Source organism: Typha latifolia, chromosome 10 (genome assembly GCF_019914945.1).
Source record: "Typha latifolia isolate L0001 chromosome 10, TyphaL0001v2, whole genome shotgun sequence".
Classification (NCBI taxonomy): Eukaryota; Viridiplantae; Streptophyta; class Magnoliopsida; order Poales; family Typhaceae; genus Typha; species Typha latifolia.
This window is the reverse complement of record NC_133095.1, coordinates 2,707,088-2,725,308: the sequence shown is the minus strand read 5'-3', so window position 1 is coordinate 2,725,308 and position 18,221 is coordinate 2,707,088. Positions and strand designations below refer to the sequence as shown.

At 35.4% G+C, this 18,221-nt stretch overlaps 2 protein-coding genes across 2 annotated transcripts; one reads left to right on the top strand and one right to left on the bottom strand.

Annotated features, from left to right (window-relative positions):
- Positions 1-9,422, bottom strand: LOC140796251 (uncharacterized). The gene is made up of 12 exons (XM_073149192.1): positions 9,151-9,422; positions 8,712-9,081; positions 8,050-8,233; positions 7,926-7,975; positions 6,550-6,642; positions 6,386-6,474; positions 6,121-6,199; positions 5,420-5,502; positions 4,928-5,006; positions 4,130-4,850; positions 1,393-1,942; positions 1-800 (listed from the first exon to the last, which is right to left on the bottom strand). The coding sequence occupies exons 1-12, from the start codon at positions 9,180-9,182 to the stop codon at positions 659-661; spliced, it is 2,472 nt and encodes an 823-aa protein (XP_073005293.1). The 5' UTR covers positions 9,183-9,422; the 3' UTR covers positions 1-658.
- A 2,126-nt stretch (positions 9,423-11,548) lies between these two features.
- LOC140796253 (peptidyl-prolyl cis-trans isomerase FKBP42) lies at positions 11,549-15,596 on the top strand. Its single transcript, XM_073149193.1, has 7 exons — positions 11,549-11,733; positions 12,054-12,236; positions 12,590-12,679; positions 13,449-13,633; positions 13,819-13,941; positions 14,030-14,182; positions 14,934-15,596. Exons 1-7 carry the CDS (start codon positions 11,694-11,696, stop codon positions 15,258-15,260), a joined length of 1,101 nt encoding a protein of 366 aa, XP_073005294.1. The 5' UTR covers positions 11,549-11,693; the 3' UTR covers positions 15,261-15,596.
- The last annotated feature ends 2,625 nt before the right edge of the window (positions 15,597-18,221 follow it).

Sequence of the window (18,221 nt, the reverse complement as noted above, 5' to 3'; positions counted from 1 at the left end):
TGACACTAAAAGATCGTGAACAGTTTCCATTCTCAAAATAACATCACACTCTGAACCAAGAGATCTGAGGAAAGTTCAAATTACAAATACATTAATTTGCACAGAACGGACTTATAATTTCAATCTTTTGATACCGAACATCTATGGTTACCAAGAAATTAATTACACAACCTGCTTTTGAAAGTAAACTCCCTATACTCTGTTCATCGTCCTGATGTAAATAAGGCCAGCACACTCTTCATCATGAATGCCATTCTCATTGTATGTGGCATCCTTTGCTATTAACGGTATTGACTGGAGAATCAGTAAGCTGACAGAGTTGCCTTCCAGGAAATTAATGGAGCAAAAGCCGCCTGCCTGCATATGACTAGTTTCTATGAACTAGTTCAGTTATTTTTGTAAACCCAAAGGTTATGGTTGCAAGCTGCAGTAAATAAACTAAAAGCTCTGGAAGCTTATGATGTTTATGGCTCAACTGTGCATGCCAGAACCAGTGTTAAACTAAAGAAGCTCCAGTAGCTTCATGATGGTGTGAGACAAAATGTACATGCTGCTTACTGTTACACGGTATCAGCCACAGCGCGGCAACTTTGAACCCAAAAATTTCTGCAGAACCCAGAAATGCATACTTGTGATGCCAAAAAGGGCATGAAAACTTTTATGCTTTTGCACCTTTCTGTTTCTGAGAAATGAAGCGAACCCTCTGCTTGCCAAGCTCCAAGATCTTGGACCTTCCATCATTAAGACGAACTGATAAACATGGAGTACCTTCTATGACATCAGAAACCACTCCCTTGTGCCTACATGAAGATAGTAAATTAACCAAAAGGGTAAGATATGTCAACAAGTGTCAGCCAATTAATAGACAATAAGTTGGTAATAGAGGAAAGATTAATAGAAACAGAGGTAAGAGCTAACATATTAACAATATGAAAATGAAGAATTTACTTTCCATAATAAATGACAGAATGCTTAAATAAATGAACTTAATTATTACTACACGTGTGCTAAGGCTTCCACAGTCATAGCTTATATCATATCACCAGCTGAAGTGCTAGAATCATTGAAATTGGATATTAAGAAAACAAATAGCCAAAAGGCAGAAGCTTAATAATAACTGCCAGATTGACTGGAAGGACCATAAAATGGGATTGGGAGCCCACATGTGTAGCCTGCAAAGTGCTAAGTTTCCGGTGGGTAGCCAGTTTCAGCTTTCATGGTGTATGACTTCTACAAGAAAACACAATTTACATATATAGATACAAATACAGTTCATCCACCAAAACATGGGAGGATAAGTGATATACCTTGGAGCACAATAAGATAAGCCAAGATTTTTAAGAAGTAACGATATAATGGCAAGAAGCATGAAAAAAAAGAGCCAAAACTCACCAAGAGTCATCTGAGACTTCATGAACTTCAACTCTCTTTCCTATTGCATCTCTTCCCAGCTTCTTCAATATCCATTTAGCATCAACAACTTCATGCATCGAAGCATCCTGAGTAGGCTGTTTATACTTTTCATCTACGCTTGCACCAATGTTATCTACAGATGGCCTCTTTCTCTTTGACCTTCGCCCCTTGGCAGGATTCTTCTCCTCTACTCCTCTTGAAGCATTAGAGTTTCGCTGTTCAAAATATGGATTCTTGAATTTAAGCTTCAATAATGGTTTGGAATCAATAGAATCTTTAGCAGCTAAAGGATATTCTGCAACATCGTTGATCTCATTCATAGTACCCTCTAAATCCTTTACTGGTAAAACCTCATCATTTCTTGATGTATTTTCAGCCATACCCTCTTCTGCAGGATATATTTCTGTGATCACCTTTCTTGTGATAGGGCTTCTGAATGAGGTCGGAACTCCAGACTTAGCAATACTGCCTCTGCTTTTCCCATTCTTCTTAGAGATCTTAAGGGTCTCTGCCATATCATCTTCTTTATCTGCACATATCACAAACTCTTATTTCAGTTAAGTTCCAAATTCTCTTCTAGAAGCTTCACATCTTCACAGGCATTGTGTTATTGGCAATAACATGAGAACCTCCCACTGATCAAATGGGGTCAATAAATTGTATGCAAAGAAAGGAAGAATATCCCAAAATTAAGACAAAAAAGAGTATTGCAGAAGCTAGTCTTATAAGCATTAATAATATCTTGTCCATCAGTGATACTGAGGTCTAAAATCCCCTAGGCAGCTGGTTAGTGGTGACAACTATTTTCCACCAAGCAGAGAGCAAACAGTTCTCGCTCAATTGCACTAAAGTTGAAAACAAAATCTCTGCAAGTTCTAGGTGGACTTCTAGATTAATAGGTGATCATGGTGATAAAAAAAGTTGACTCATGGTGACATACATGGCAGTTTTAGACCATTTCCACTATGCTATGTGCTTTGTGACTTTTCTCCACCTTGAATGATGCTCATGCTCACACTCATGGTGGTTCACATCCTGAGGCAAATTAATAGATATTCTATTTTTTAAGACTGACAGGTTTCCATTTTGCATGGTAGCTAGAAGGTTGGATGAAATTATTCCCTTATAATATTAGCATGTTTTGCTGAAGCCTGAAAAGTGTTCTCTATTACTTCAAAAGTTTGTAATAGAGGACTTGAAGATTGTATGTGTTTATTATAGCGCTTGAAGATGGTATGTGTTCATTGTAGCGCTGAAAGATGGTATGTGTTTATCGAGTCGATTAGACTTCAAAAAATTTGATGGTTAATACTTAATAATGTAAATTTCATATCTTAAAATCCCACTTTTAGGCTCAAAGCACCCATTATGGTGGCCATCATAAACAAAGCGTCATGAGCCTTACTGGTTGCCAAATCCTTATTATATGCTTTTTAAAACTCTTGAAGGTACAATATACATTACCGATCCATTAACTTTTAGGCCAACTATTACCTAATAGCTTAAACTTTTAGCCCAATTTAATCTTTTTTTAAATAAGTATTCATGTGCTGTATAAAAGGCCTGAAGGTCATACATCATATTATCTTTTATCTATCCACATGTTGAATGTATATGGAGGACGCACATGATGGGACATCTAATAGATATCATAAATGTTATCACTCTCTTGAAAGCAATGATATTTCCTTTACTCCCGTCATATCTGTATTGGATACGATACTCGTTTGGCACTTCCTTAAACTATCCAATTTCTTAAAAATATAATTACCCCTTCTTAGTTACTTATTGGATACTTTTGAAATTCCTATTAATATGAGCCAAATTAAATGAAACTATTACATTCCGTTTTGAGTTCGCTTGTTCATTTATTATCTATATTAGGAACTCATGTTATAATAGTCTATTTCTTATGATTTATAGATTGAAATTTTTTTTTTACATCATAGATAGTAATATACTACGTAATATACTGGACCTTTGTTATAAATGGTTGTTCTTTCAATGGATAAATTAGAGGTCTCTTTATGTAAACTATCAAAGCAACAATAATATATGAATTGTTAGTGCACAAGTTTACTAATATATATACATAGACATATATATACAACATATCCTAAGTGTACTGTATCCTTATTTTTCAAGATTAGCCGTATCAGCGTATCTCTATCTCATATCCATATCCATTCTTCATAATTGATATGGTACCCACTAGCTTAAGTTTTTAAGTTAACTAGTTGTCTAACAAAAATGTTAAAGATAAGGTGAAAAAAATGATAAACATAGAGTGCATAAGGATGCCATTGTGAACATTACTTAAAAAATTTGCTTCATCATATAGAGAAGAAGAGAAGGTATAAAACAACTACTGTTCCCACTTCTCAGTTCATTCCTCCTAGTAAATTTATCTTTAGCACAATTGCTAAGACTGGTAAAGGCAGTCATAAATCATAACTTGACAAAGTTATAAATAGTAAAAATGGGGTAATAAAGATAGCCCGGCATCACTACCAATTCAGGAATGCAGAATTTGAAGCTAAAATTAGCACTTTCATGTTTACTTTCCATCATCATGACTTACTTAAGTATGCCTCAAGTATGATATCCTTCTTATCTGTCAGAAACTTCTTAGTAGCTAAATGTGGCTAACACTGGGCACAAAATAACAACTGAAAGACAAGGTACAACAAATATTCCTATATAAAGAGGTACATACCATTGAAGGCAGTAAATTCTGGCTCCTTATGACAGCTTGAAGTTTCAGAGTGTGAGGAACTTGTCGTATTTTTATCTTTTCTACCTATATGTATAACTAACTTTGTTCCCTTTGCACTCTCACTTTTGCTTGAACTTCTACCAGCACTGTCTTTGACATGAGAATCATGAGGTTTGCTACCTTGGGATACCTTATGAGAGTTATGTGCAACTTCCTTGACATTAAGACTATCATTTTCCAATTTATCGACAACAGATTTCCCTGTGTTGTTGCTTGGAATTCTTTTCGAGGAAGATGAAAGGATCTTATGCCCATGACTTCTTAACTGTTTCATATCGTTGAACTTTTGATCTCCAAAGCTGCTATCTAACGACCTCATTGTATCTTGAGTTGCAATAGTTTGATCTGGCATTTCAACTTCAGCCGCAAACTCATATACCTTCTTCTTACTTGATGATTTTTGAGACAAACTTTTTCGGTCCTCTTTAGATTTCTTATTGACATTATTGATAAAAGCTTTTAAAGGAAGCTTTAGTGGCTTTTCATGCTCGTTCTTCATAATAACTGAATCACTTTCTTCATCATCTGAGTAGGGGCAAATAGAAAAGATTTCCTCCTGAAACGGCAATCCGGCAGCGGATCTTAAGCTTGCAATAAGATCAGAGTCAGCTAAGTCTTTCCGCCTCCAAAGCTCTCGAACAGCATCTTCTATGTCCTTGACCTAGCCATCAAGCAAAACAGGAATAGAATAAACAGGATATCACAAACTAGCCAGGAACTTCCTGAATAACACAATACCTGATAACAATCTCCACGACATGCAGGACATTTATAGTACAGATTCCGATCTGCTTCGAACTGTTGATATTTTTCAGCACTGGAGACAGAAAAGATAAGAAATAGACGATTTTTAAATGAATATTAGCAAAAAATAACAAAACTCAGCACAATAATTTTACCCCAAAAAAAAATGAAATTGAGACTCAAAAGTCGTATTTACTTTTTTTTCATTAAAAATCACCTACAGTTCTAATGTTCTCAAGCCAATATGCCATGGAATTTGTATGATCTTCTTCTCCAAAAATTACAATAGATGAATATGCATTACATATAAACACGTATAATTCTTCTTTAGGCTTGAGATACCATGACGTCTAAGCAAAGGATGTCATATGGCATTACAGAATGTATATGTGATTATGCATATATGAGAAAAATGCAGACAAAGCAAACCAAGAAACATAAATGACAATTCCAAGACAATAAACCATTAAATGAGTCCATAAACACCTGATGTCATCACATTCACAATGCACCCATTGTTGGCAAACATCACAGCAGACCATGGGTATCATTTCAGAATCTCTGTAGACCTACAAAATTTGAAAACTGCAAAGTTTAGCTATCTTGGATACACATGGTGGCTGATTTGTGGGTATTTACGAGCATGTAAAGGAAGATAAAATAGTTGGATTACATAAAGTGCATATAACATATCATTTCATTCTATGTATATTGGCAGGTTGTTTACTCATTAAACTGCAATCAATGAAAGATCATGCTAACTGCTTTTTGGCATGATTATGCAGCAGGCCCCTGTAGTATCATTTTGCCTTGAACACCATTAGGCGACATCTTGCCCTTAGATAGATATCCAGTACAAAAGGTCTCATGGATCCTTCCATTAAAACACTTTCTGCCTTCTATTGTGCTCCTTAACCAAACACTAATTGTTGGCAGGAATAATGGCTGACAAAGTGACGATGGTGTATTTTTTTATCTTTTTGAAATATATAAAGCCGTTTAAGGTCAAAACCAACTAAATATGGAGGCTCAGTGTATTTACAGCTCAAATAAAAATACTACTGAATGTTTTAGTTGCACACCAGATCCTTGGAATGAGAAAAATTATCATTCATAGTAGTTCCATGGTCTAATTCAAAAAATTTCATTTAGGCCTGTTCTGCAGGCTTCTAGGAAGTAATCGTTACCTTCAAACAAACAGGACAATATTTTCCTTTGACAAACAGTCTTCCACAAGCATCACAGCAAGTATAACTTAAAAACCACCTGCATGATTGTTGTCAAGTTAGACTAAATTGTATGGTGACTAATATCACTATTATTGCTGTCAAAGTAAATCATTCTTCTATCGAAAAAGTACATCATTTCAATAATTATCGGAGAAAAGTCTAAAGTTCCCCCAAATGGTCATGACACCTCAAAGAATATTGCTACAAAATTTACAGCCAGTACCTCGTGCTGAGACCACTTCCTGGAACTTTAGAACTACAGCTATGACATCTTGTATGTTTTGGACATAAAAAAGGCCCATGGCTAACATTCTGCAATTTGAAACACAAGATTTTCACAGGTATGACACTTGAACAATGTCTTAGAGAACCAACAACTAAACACACCTTGTGTGGAGGCTGTTGACAATAGCAGTGGTAAGCACCATCACACCTTTTACAGAACTTTAACTTGGTAGGATCACCAGTTCTTCGACAAACCTGAAGAACAATGAATTGAACCATATCAACAGCTGACAGATTAGCAATTGCACATCAGAGCTAATCTAGAAAAGGCGTAATCTGAAAAGGAAGCAAAATTGGCATGCTAAGATGACCACACCAAATTAGTCCGAATAGCACAATTACCAAATATACACTACAGAGGACTCCAGCAAATTTTCTTAGACATATATTCATTTGCATTCCAATAGACAAGTCTTAAGATTCTTTCAAATGCATTGATCTCTCCAGTTATCCTGCATTTCCAGTTTAATATTCTCATCTAGAGATTCTAGACTATGTTTGACTTCTCTAGTATAATGCTTCATCCAGCACTCAACCATATTCACCATCTATCTTGTGTCAGTTTCTCCATGGTAATGACTATATTAATGAGGCTATCATCAAGAATCAATATGATTCAAGTTCCTACATATATAATTGCCCCCTTATTAACACATCTTGTGAGGTCACAGCATGCAAATGAAAAGAAGGCTACATTGTGTGGAAGAAGTCATTTAGATCAAATAGAGGTAATATAGGAAAGCTAAAGGAAGCCAAGAAAGTATAAAAAGAAAGAGATATAAGGATTTATAGAAGGATGCATGATAGAAAAAGGGATCCTCTCTTTGATAATATAATTGTAGGGTTGAATTCCAATGAAAAGAAACCCCAAATAGATGGCTTATGGGTTGTTTCCGCAGTTAAGGTATTTCTGCAGTATAGTAGGTTTCAGGCAGTAAAAAAGGATCTAAAGATCTCAGTTCAATGCTTCCAGCCAGATCTGGATTTATAGGTGCAAATGTAGTATGCATTGGTTAGCTTTAGCACAAAAAGAAAAGTAAAAGTAAACTCAAAAGGGGGGAAAATATAGCAGGGGGCATGCATAATGAGAACGAAAAGAAATCAAGAGTTGGAATCATGTCATGTAACGGAACCATTAATATCTATGCTATAATTTATGTAACCCTTCACACCCTTTCTATTACTTCCGTCTAGATCATTTCCTTGTATCCAAATCCTCTCCACATTTGTCCTACATCAAAAGCAAATATACGTCAAAGCTACATTGTCCTACATCAGGTTGGTAAAAGAAGTATCCAGTTGCCCAGCATTATCAACTCACTGCCAGGGCACAAAAGGTTATGCCAAGCTACACAATGCAAGCTGTCAAGATGCCGGTGCATTCTGCATTCTATTATTCAAAAAATACCTTGCGGTCCTTATCAAATGCTACCTTTTTGAATTAACATCTATCCAAAAGAAAATGAAAAGACACAAACCTCACAACTGCGGCAAGAGGGGCAAGACCATGAACTCCAATGAAATAAATCTGAAAATAGATCATCTTTAGGAATAAAGGGGAGGTGCAATCATTCTACGTAATACTCATGAGTTGATACATACCTCTGTACTCGGCCCACACTTTCAAGCAACTCCTGTGGTACCTCTTGCTGCAAATTCTGCATGGCAGCATTTTCAAAGCTCTATTGCTGCCTTCAGTCTCACCAGAGAAACAAATACGACAGATAGCTTTAACTATTGAAGAGTCTTGATCTTCAATATTATTAGCTGCTTCACATGCAGCCTCCTGATAAAATTCACCAATTTCACCATCTTTTCATGAATGAGTAAAAAAGGAATACTAAGAAATAAAATTCTTTAACCCAGGACATTCTCCAGGAAATGGACAAAACGAAGTTCACATTTAAACATCTGACGAAGAAAAATATCCACATTCAAATATCTCGTCCAAGTTCTCATCGCGTATCTTTCAGTGTAATCGTATTATGCTTAAAACGGGAAAGAGATAAGATTAATCACTTCAAGAATTGTAAGACGAATAGTTCCTTCAATTCGAACTCCCTTAAAACAGAAGAAAACTAGAACCACAAGAACGAAGGGAATAAAAAGAGACCAAGAAGAACGATAAAGAAGTAAAATTCTACTCTCAAGGACAATCCAAGAACCAGAAAAGGAAGCAAAGAAAGATAGCAACTTTTCCTTCCAGAACCACCAAGAAAACCAAATCGAGAGATAAACGACAAGGGACACCATTAAGAGCTCACCGCAGCCACGCCGCCGGCCTCCATCTTCCGCGCGTAGTCCTCGGCCGCCGCGGAGGCCGCCGCCGCCTGCCTCTGAAGCTCGGCGCGCTTCGCCCGCACCGAGGCGGCCCACGCGCTCTCCTCCCCACCGCCACCGCCTCCGCCTCCGCCTCCTTCCTCCCTCGTGGTCTCCGGCGCGACGGCCGGAGGCGGCGCCACACGCGGGACTGCGACCTCCACGGCGGCGACGGCAGCAGAAGCGTCTCTCCTCATGACCCATGGATCCCGCAAGAACTCCTCAAGCCCAGCGATCTCCTCCAAGAAGCCCTCCCTCTCCCGCGCGCTCCCGGAGCCCCCCGGGAACCCAAGCTCGCAGTCACAGATGCGCCGACTGCCAAAAACAGAAAATATTGGTGCCTAGAGAAGAGAAGAGAAGAGAATAAAAGAGAAGAGAGAGAACCAAGTGATCGGGCAAGCGACGTGAAAGGCCATTGGGGTTCTTCGAGAGCAGTGGGATAACGGCAGGGGCCCGGATCGATTTGAAAAAAAAAAAAACAATAGAGAGGAGGGAGGAATTTGGAAATAAAGAAATTAAGAGAAAAAATAAGCGGGGGGAAGTAGAAGAGAGAGAAAAAGGGATTGGGATTGGGAATCAGTTGAGGAGGGTGGGAACTCAACTAGGAAGGTGATGGGAGAGTAGGATTTGGGTGTTCTTTTGCGAAGGAGAGAGAGAGAGAGAGAGAGAGAGAGAGAGTATTTGGATTTTGGTACTTTAGATGAAATTTTTGGACTCTTAGGTTTAGGAATTTGGGTGAGAAAAAGGACCGAATCATGTGATTCATTTACGGCCCAAACCTGACCCAAAACCTCACCCATAGGAACATTCCAGCAAGGCCCAAAAGAGCAACAATTAGTTCATTTAGCCCCAAGCCGATAAAAACAATCTAACTGGGCCCTAGTTGGACCATGATTTCCCGGCCCATATGGAGTTGTATGTTGACGAATTATTCCACCCAAAAGTGCTTAATTTAGTAGAGTTTTTGACCAAACTATAACTCTTATTTATTTATTTTTTATTAAAATATACTTTTTTTTAAATTTTATTTTATCAAATAAGATTTAATTCACTGTAATCCTAACAAAAATACTAAAGATAATCAGCGTTTATGTTTTTATCGCGAGATAATTTTTTTTACTTAACTACTAAAAGATTAAGTTAAAGAGATTTATATACATAAAATACCGAGTAATTCAACGGTTTAGGATCAAACAAAAATACTAAACTAATTAGCATTTTGCTTAATAATAAAATACTAATTAATTTAATAATTTTATTAGGGCTACGGGACTCAATTTAGTAATAAGTTTAAAAATTAATCTATTTTGGTAAAAAAAAAAAAATTGAAACACGACTAATTTGTCAAAAACTCTAATTTAGTAGGTTCAACTATAAAATCTAAATTAAGCGAATTTTATGTCCGATATGCTCCGTAATTCTTTCCTTACCAGTAAAGCGATTCATTTAGTGCAAAATTGTATTTCCTAGCGAATCTATTCTTTGAATTGGTACCCTGAATCAATCATTCCTAATAAGGAAACCAAATCAAATTAAAATTCTTGAATCTTATGGGCAAATAAAGAAGAAAATCCCACATAGATTTCCATCGCCCTCTTCTCTATATTAACTCACCACCACCACCAACGTCAAACAATTACACTAATGGCTTCCCCTAAGTTCTCTATGGTGATATTGAGCCTTCTCCTTCTCTCCCTCGCTGCATCAGCCAGTACGTTCTCTATATTTCTACTTAAAAATAGTTGAGTTTAGTTAACCTGACATAAAATTAGAGAGATTCTTTAAAATATAATGTTAATTAGAAAATGATTAAAAAAGATATAATTTTCTCCCTTTCTCTTATACTCTCTCCTAAAAATTCTATCAAAAGATTTCTCTCTTCTTACTTGGCTTCTATTTTCTCCGTATAAATGGGGCCTGAGTCTCTAACTTAGGTGCGATTTGTTTGTTTGGTAGGGTTCCCGGTGAAAGAAGCAGAGGGCAGTGATTGTGACTTCGTCGGAATTTGTAGAACCAAGCAAGACTGTGCCGGTCCATGCAGCCAAGCCGGCCACTCTCCTACCGCAGCGTTGTGCGTTCCTGATCCCGCTCCCATTGGCGGTAGCCCTACTGGAATGCGTTGCTGCTGCATCGTTGCCTAAATCTTGGAAGAAGGGTGGGGGGTGGTGGGGGGTTTGGATGTTAGCTAATGGAAAGATTGTTAGGCCTTTTATGATGGGATTATAGTGCCTCAATAAATGTAGTCTTTTATCTTAAATCGCATGGAATAAATAAATTTATCTTGTATTTTAATGAATTAGTGATTTGGTTTCATGACCCATGTCTCAATTTATGCAAGTTGATAATGGAAGAGGCTGCTAAATTTAAAGAAGCTGTTAGGAAATTTTTTTTTTAAATTTATTTTTGTTTCCATATTAATTAGATACACACAGTTGATGTATCTATGTATCTCTCCATTGTACACAAATTAATCCAAGTGCATCATTATATTTGCGTCATCACTGTTATATTGACTTCAAATAAAATCTTTCTTATATCCAAGACGAGTTTTATTATTAATTTTGTATTATTATGGAATTAATATTAGTTTCTATTATCATTTTGTATGTATCTCAATTTAAGTGTAAAAATTATTTAGGATTTTTAGCCCTTTCTCTTATTTATTTTTTATTCTTAGGTATCAAATTATGATCAAATTTTTTTTGAACCTTTTAATGAAGTATCTGCCCACGGACTTGACTTTAAAAAAATAATAAATCGGGACCGAATCCCTTCCATTTTTGCCCTCGGGAGTGTTCGGATTTGCTCGGTCCTTGATAGAACGATCTAGAAGACGCTTCACTGGTTTCCTCTCTACCTTCTCCCATGCCCTTGGCGAGATCTCCAACCAGAGAACTTAAATTTCTTCGGAATTCTCTCTGTGAGTAATGGAAGATTCCCTTCAGGATCCGCAGAATAAATCGGATGGTTGGTTCTCTCATGCTCTAATCTCTAGTTTGGTATCTCTTGCTTGGATTTGTGTAGATGGAATCGTCTTTTATGTACTTGATGCTCCTAATTTGAGCTGAGTAACATCTGTTTGTCCTGTGGGAACTGTGATCTAGCACTAATTTCTACATTTGAGTGCTTGCTAAGAGTTATTTTCGCGCATCTTATTGGTTTTTGAAGTTAAACATTTTATCTTGTTGGGAGAATATTCTAGCAAATGTAGAGTCCATCAGTTTGTTAGTTGATTTTTCACGGGAAATTTTAATGGTATTTTTTTTTCATATTAATTTATCTTGTAGGTGTAGATGGTGATAATGATATTGTTATGGAGAATGCTTCGTTTGTGCGTAGCGAGCCTCCCCAGGATGACCAACTTCCTCCAAAAGTTGACTCTACAATGGAGATCCTCCATGAGAAAGTCAAGAAGCAAGTCATTAGGGAAGGCAATGGTCAGAAACCTAGGAATCTGTCGACATGCTTCTGTAAGTAGTTTACATTCTACTTCGGTATGTCTTGCTCAAGTAATGCGTTTAAGTTTGGACAGTATATACAGTTTTAACGATTTTGGATTGTGTTTTCTTGATAATTTTATTCTATAGCTATTTCATTGACCATTCTTCATTTAATTACTAAGATTTTTTACCTGTACCTGTTTCTTCTCATTGTGGTTATCTGCAGAACTATTTATTGTTGTATTCCTGCACTTTGCAAATCTCGCCTCTTCTTGGTCGTGCATTTTGACTAACTTGTATTATGTCCTAGAATGGGAGATTGTGAAGACAACAAGGTCACTACTATTGCGCACGTTCTTAATTATGTCTTTTTGATGTGGCAGTGCACTACAGGGCATGGGTTGAGAGCTCTTTGCACAAGTTTGAAGATACTTGGCAAGAACAACGCCCAATTGAACTTATCTTGGGAAAAGGTATGCCAGTTATTCATTACCTTTTTATTCTTTATTTTTTACCTTAAGCTACCTTAATGTAGATAAGATATCAGTGTAGAAAGTGGCCTCAAAATTATAATGGTTTATTCTACCTTTTTATCTAATATAGTGCAATTAATCTAATTCTCTCCTATGTAAAACTAGAACTGAAATTTTCATTCGTCTTCAACTCCACTTGGTTTTTGCATGGTTCATCAATCCAATAAGCAACAAGCAACATAAAAACCAATTAGAGAGAAAATATAGGTATGGTAGTAGGTATTTGGACACAATGTATAGATTGGTACGGTTCTGGCACACAAGGACCCATTCCCTATTCCATGTCAAGCTTGGGTATGACTTTGATCCTTCATCCTAGTACCATTGTACACTACAATTTTGGCTAAAACTGGTTCTTGATGCAAGTCTTACCTTTTATTCAAGTTGAAACTTGAGACAGCAGTATGCTTATTTTCTAATTCAAGGAAAATGCTCTGTAAAGGCTAATTAGTCTTGTAATGATGTTCAAACAAAGCAAGCATTCTATATTCTGAATTGATTGCATAATCTAATATGTGATGCCAGACATGTCAATTGCTGTTATTCCTTCAGATCTATTTTTGCCTTAGATCTGCAAGCTTGCATGTATTCTGTTGGGATGAGTTAAATCTGAATTTTATTGTGAACATTGGATCCACGATAGATTTTAATCATTTTGTTAGTGGAATAGCAAATGGTACTTATTGTTTAACTCTTTGAATTGTGACAGAAAAAAAGGAAATGGCTGGTTTGGGAATTGGCATTGCAAGCATGAAGAGTGGGGAGCGTGCACTGTTGCATGTTGCGTGGGAACTAGGCTATGGGAAAGAAGGAAGCTTTTCTTTCCCGAATGTCCCCCCTATGGCAAACCTTTTATATGAAGTTGAGCTTATCGGTTTTGATGAGATCAAAGAAGTAGGACTAAATACTTCTCTTAATTTTGTCGTCTGTATTTACAGTCTTCTTTTAAGTAGATTAAGGTCTTTTATGCTTCATTTGGCAAATCATTTGTGCTGTCTTGCTGAGTATGTAAAAGTTGTTTTTGGCTCTTAGTCATCGAAGAGACTAATTAAACATGGGAATTTATTAATATGAAGTAGGGTAAAGCTCGTAGTGACATGACTGTAGAAGAGAGAATTGAGGCAGCTGATAGGAGGAAGGTTGAAGGGAATGCTTACTTTAAGGAAGAAAAGCTTCAGGAGGCCATGCAGCAGTATGAAATGGTTGGTGGCTAAAAATTTACTTGTGTTTCACTTATTTGTTACCATGCACAGGTTTTGTAGGAGTTATAATATGATTTCTTTCTGTCAGGCTATAGCATATATGGGAGATGACTTCATGTTTCAGTTATTTGGGAAATACAGAGATATGGCCTTATCTGTGAAAAACCCCTGCCACCTCAACATGGCTGCATGCTTGATCAAGCTAAAGCGATATGATGAAGCCATTGGGCAATGTACCATTGTATGGTGATATAGTGCTTTAAAAAAATGTTCTTTAGCACTTCATGTTTTAATTCATTTTCCTAATAAATCCAAGATTATTTTACCTTCCATATTAAAAAATTTCCAATATCTTCTGATAACTTGGTAGTTTAGTCACAGTATGTTCTTTCATTTAAAATCAATATTCGTAGTTAGAAGAACGAAAACGAAACGTGACCATTCTCTGATTCATTAAAAATTTGGTAAATGGCGATCTACATAATTGGAAGTTTTTCTGTTTCAAGATTACAATATTTAAACAATGGGGATATAACACCAAAAAGCTGTAGCAGGACATTTTATAGGGCTGGTTAAAAAGGGATACATAAGTGGAAGTGGATGACTAGCTGGATTAGCTTCCATATTATATGTGCTGATGTGTTTGTTGTTTGACTTGGAAGTGTAAGATAATTTGTTTAAAATAAGGTCCAGTAGCTTGGTCAAATTTTGGTGAGTATCACAGAGCTTCTCTATTACCAAGCTACCTTGGGGAAAAAGAACAAAACAAAGCATAAACAATGTTAATGATGCTTGAGGCTTGAGGTTGTTCTTTTATATTGTACTGTGCGAATGCATTGTTGTCACGAATGTTGTAAGAGGCATTCAACCCTTTGCATATTCAAGTTTTAATACGATGGCTAAAGTGCACAGCTATTGCCATATGTGGCCTTAGAACTCAAAGATAAGTGTTTTTATGATACTAATGCTAATCATTTTGCCTCTGCTCTCAGGTACTGTCAGAAGATGAAAACAATGTAAAGGCCTTGTTTAGACGTGGAAAAGCTAGAGCAGCACTTGGTCAGACAGAAGCTGCCCGAGAGGACTTCCAGAAAGCACAAAAGTATGCTCCAGAAGATAAAGCGATTTTGAAAGAACTTCGATTGCTTGCTGAACATGACAAAGCTGTTTACCAAAAGCAGAAAGAGATCTACAAGGGCATATTTGGACCCAGACCTGAACCCAGACCAAAGAGGTTGAATTTCATTGTCCTTTTCTGGCAATGGCTCATCTCTCTAATCCGTCGCATATTCAGGTTCCTTAGTCATAAGACTGACTAGCCTGATTCATGCCGTGACCACCAAAACTGGTGTTCAGTAGAAACTCTGATGCCATATCCCTCTGGATCCCAGGACTATCTGACTTTTAATTTATTGCAATTTGGATGCTGCGGGAGAATTAGGAACTGTTATATTTTCTTGAGAGAAACTGTTAAAATTTGAAGTACGAAAATTTGAGGATTTGAGCTACCTCTTGTATAATGATATTGTTGTCGACAGCTCATTGAGGATCTATGTTGCCTTTATCAGCTCATTGTAGGACTCTACAAAGATTAAGAATCATATCTGTGAATTACTTTACTCTTTATTTAAATAGATGTTGCTCTTTCTTAGCCATGTCCTCCAAAATCTGCAGCTACTTGATTGAGTGATTAAAGAAATGAAGTATATATTTCTATTTGATTTTACTCTCCTGCAGTTTTTATTGTTCGTCTACTTCAATGTATCAGAAATCTTCTACTGATCCAAAGGACTAAGCTTACTTTTCCCCTCCATTTGGAGGGTTCAAAGACAACTGGAAAGAATCCAGGAAACCCCTAAGGTTTTGAGCATAGTCTTCTGTTGCAATAACCATTTTGTCAGTTATAGTGCATGCATAGATAATTTACTTCGACAGCTCCACTTCTTTTCATTGAAATTTTTTTCTTTTGTATGGTTTACATGATCTATACTGTTTTATTTCTCTTCCAGTGTGATAAGAGAATGCTCAAAACACTTCATGCCATTGGAATGAAGAACTAATCTTCTGAAATACTTCTCTTTTTCTTTGGAGAAAGTGGGATGATACCAAAGTTAGCATAAACTTTTTCCAGGAATCAAGAATTATTGCTACTTATCATTATCGGATCTATCATAAAACTACTTTACTTTAAGTATTTAAACAGGTTCTGATGTGCTCCCACTCAGAAAACATAGCTTTACCACTATCCCACTTTGTATCTCAAACACTTCATACCATTGGAATGAAGAACTAATCTTCTTAAAGACCTCTTTACCATTGGAGAAAGTGGGATGATACCAAAGTTAGCATAAACTTTTTCCAGGAATCAAGAATTATTGCTACTTATCACTATCAGATCTATCATAAAACTACTTTTCTTTAAGTATTTGAAACAGGATCTGATGTGCTCCCACTCAGAAAACACAGCTTTACCACTATCCCACTTTGTATCTCGCTGGGCCTCTTCACACTATCTAAACACAACAATTTTAGGGTTAATTACATCTTAACGCCTTCAACTATCGCTCAATAACCCCATTAAGAAAAAAGTGGATAGAAACATTCCTTAATTATCTAAATGCATCACTAAACCTCATTCGTTAATATTTCATTAGAAATTCCTATATAAAATAATCTTAAAAGTTAACATTCCATATTTTCTACCTTCTCCAGGAATGACAACTTCTCTAAATATTAAATTCTAAATCGATATTTAGAGAAATAAAATCATTTTGCCCATCTAACTAGTTAATTAGTTTTATAATATTTTTTCTAACAAATTTTTTAATGAAGGTGGCTTAATGATATAATTAGATAATCTAGGAGATGCATGTGTTAATTATTTTTTTTCTTGGGAGGATCAAAATATAATCAACCCATATAATTTTTTGAGAGAGAATCTATAAGAAATTTTAATAATTGGGGCCTACTTGTTGCAAAATGACAACCTCGTTCCCTGATCACCTTAAGATTACGCTTGGAATTTATACTGAAACAATGTTATAATAACATTCAAAGATGCTCTCCAAAAGTTGCTTATGGAACAGCAGAAGAAATGGTCCCTCTAATTCTAAATACCATGTTCTGCTAAACAAGTATCATGGAAAGAGAATTTTCTCTCAACAAAAAGGTGAGAGTGGAAAGGGAAAGGTCAGAGTGGACACGACTACTGATAATTTTAAACAAAAATAAATAAATTATGATATTTTTACATAATTGCTATTAAATTTTAAAATATCATAATTACCACCTAAATTACTGTGCTCTTTTAAAAATATCATTCTGCTAGTTAAATCTAGCTAATCATAATTAAGTAATAATAATATTTTGCAGTAAAATAGCTTAAAAGCTATCCAATTTTATACCTGATACCTAGTGCAATGAAAAATATTCAAAAATAATATTTGAGAAATATTTTTTTACATTCTAACTTAAAAGAGAGAATATTTTAATCCAATAACATATTATAAATATTTTATTAAAAACTAACTATAATGACAATTCTAAAAAGAGTCACACGATTTTAGCGAAAATTTTAACATTTAAAAAATTGTAACAATAATTATAATATTTTAAAATATTTCAGTGTCAATTATATAAATAAACTTTATATTTTGGTAGAAAATTAATTTCATCTCCCAAATATTTTGTATTGTAAATATCCCTTCCATACACTTTTGATTAAGTTGCAATAATTAAGTATTTTGTCCATCCACTTTTGACTCAAAAACGTAAGCTATTAAATAAGGACCAACAATATATATTATCCATTTAACACACTTTATGATACTATACGTGGACTAATAATAGATAATATGATGTGCAGCTTATTATACCACAATACTAAGAGTTATAAAATAAAAGTGGCCACGATCTTTTAAAAAAATTATTCGTATCCAGTTGACTAAAAAACTTAAATCATTAATTAAGAACCAATAATATACACTTTTAACGTTAACAATTTAAATAAAAATCACTTAACTTCACCTCTCAGAATTTTTTTTTTCTTATATCAATAAGACAACTTTTAACTTTCTCTCTGAATATATATATATATATATATATATATATATATATATATATATATTACTTAGCATAAACAAAATTATTTAAAATTATTTTGTTAAGACGTGTACTAGTTCCAGTTAAATTAAAAATTTATGAGGTAAAGTACATGAGATAAAATTCTTTATTAAGAAAGGTAACATCTTTATATACATAAGAAAGGCTTTCAAGCAATA

What these genes read in the sequence shown, in the direction of transcription:
- LOC140796251 (XM_073149192.1), bottom strand. Translation starts at nt 9,182, where the DNA reads ATGGCCTTTCACGTCGCTTGCCCGATCACTTG. An exon ending in AGGCCGGCGGCGTGGCTGCG is followed by an intron (nt 8,234 to 8,711) that starts GTGAGCTCTTAA and finishes GAATTTTATCAG; the next exon opens with GAGGCTGCATGTGAAGCAGC. An exon ending in AGTGTGGGCCGAGTACAGAG is followed by an intron (nt 7,976 to 8,049) that starts GTATGTATCAAC and finishes ATCTATTTTCAG; the next exon opens with ATTTATTTCATTGGAGTTCA.
- LOC140796253 (XM_073149193.1), top strand. Translation starts at nt 11,694, where the DNA reads ATGGAAGATTCCCTTCAGGATCCGCAGAATAAATCGGATG. An exon ending in TCCGCAGAATAAATCGGATG is followed by an intron (nt 11,734 to 12,053) that starts GTTGGTTCTCTC and finishes TTTATCTTGTAG; the next exon opens with GTGTAGATGGTGATAATGAT. An exon ending in TGAACTTATCTTGGGAAAAG is followed by an intron (nt 12,680 to 13,448) that starts GTATGCCAGTTA and finishes GAATTGTGACAG; the next exon opens with AAAAAAAGGAAATGGCTGGT.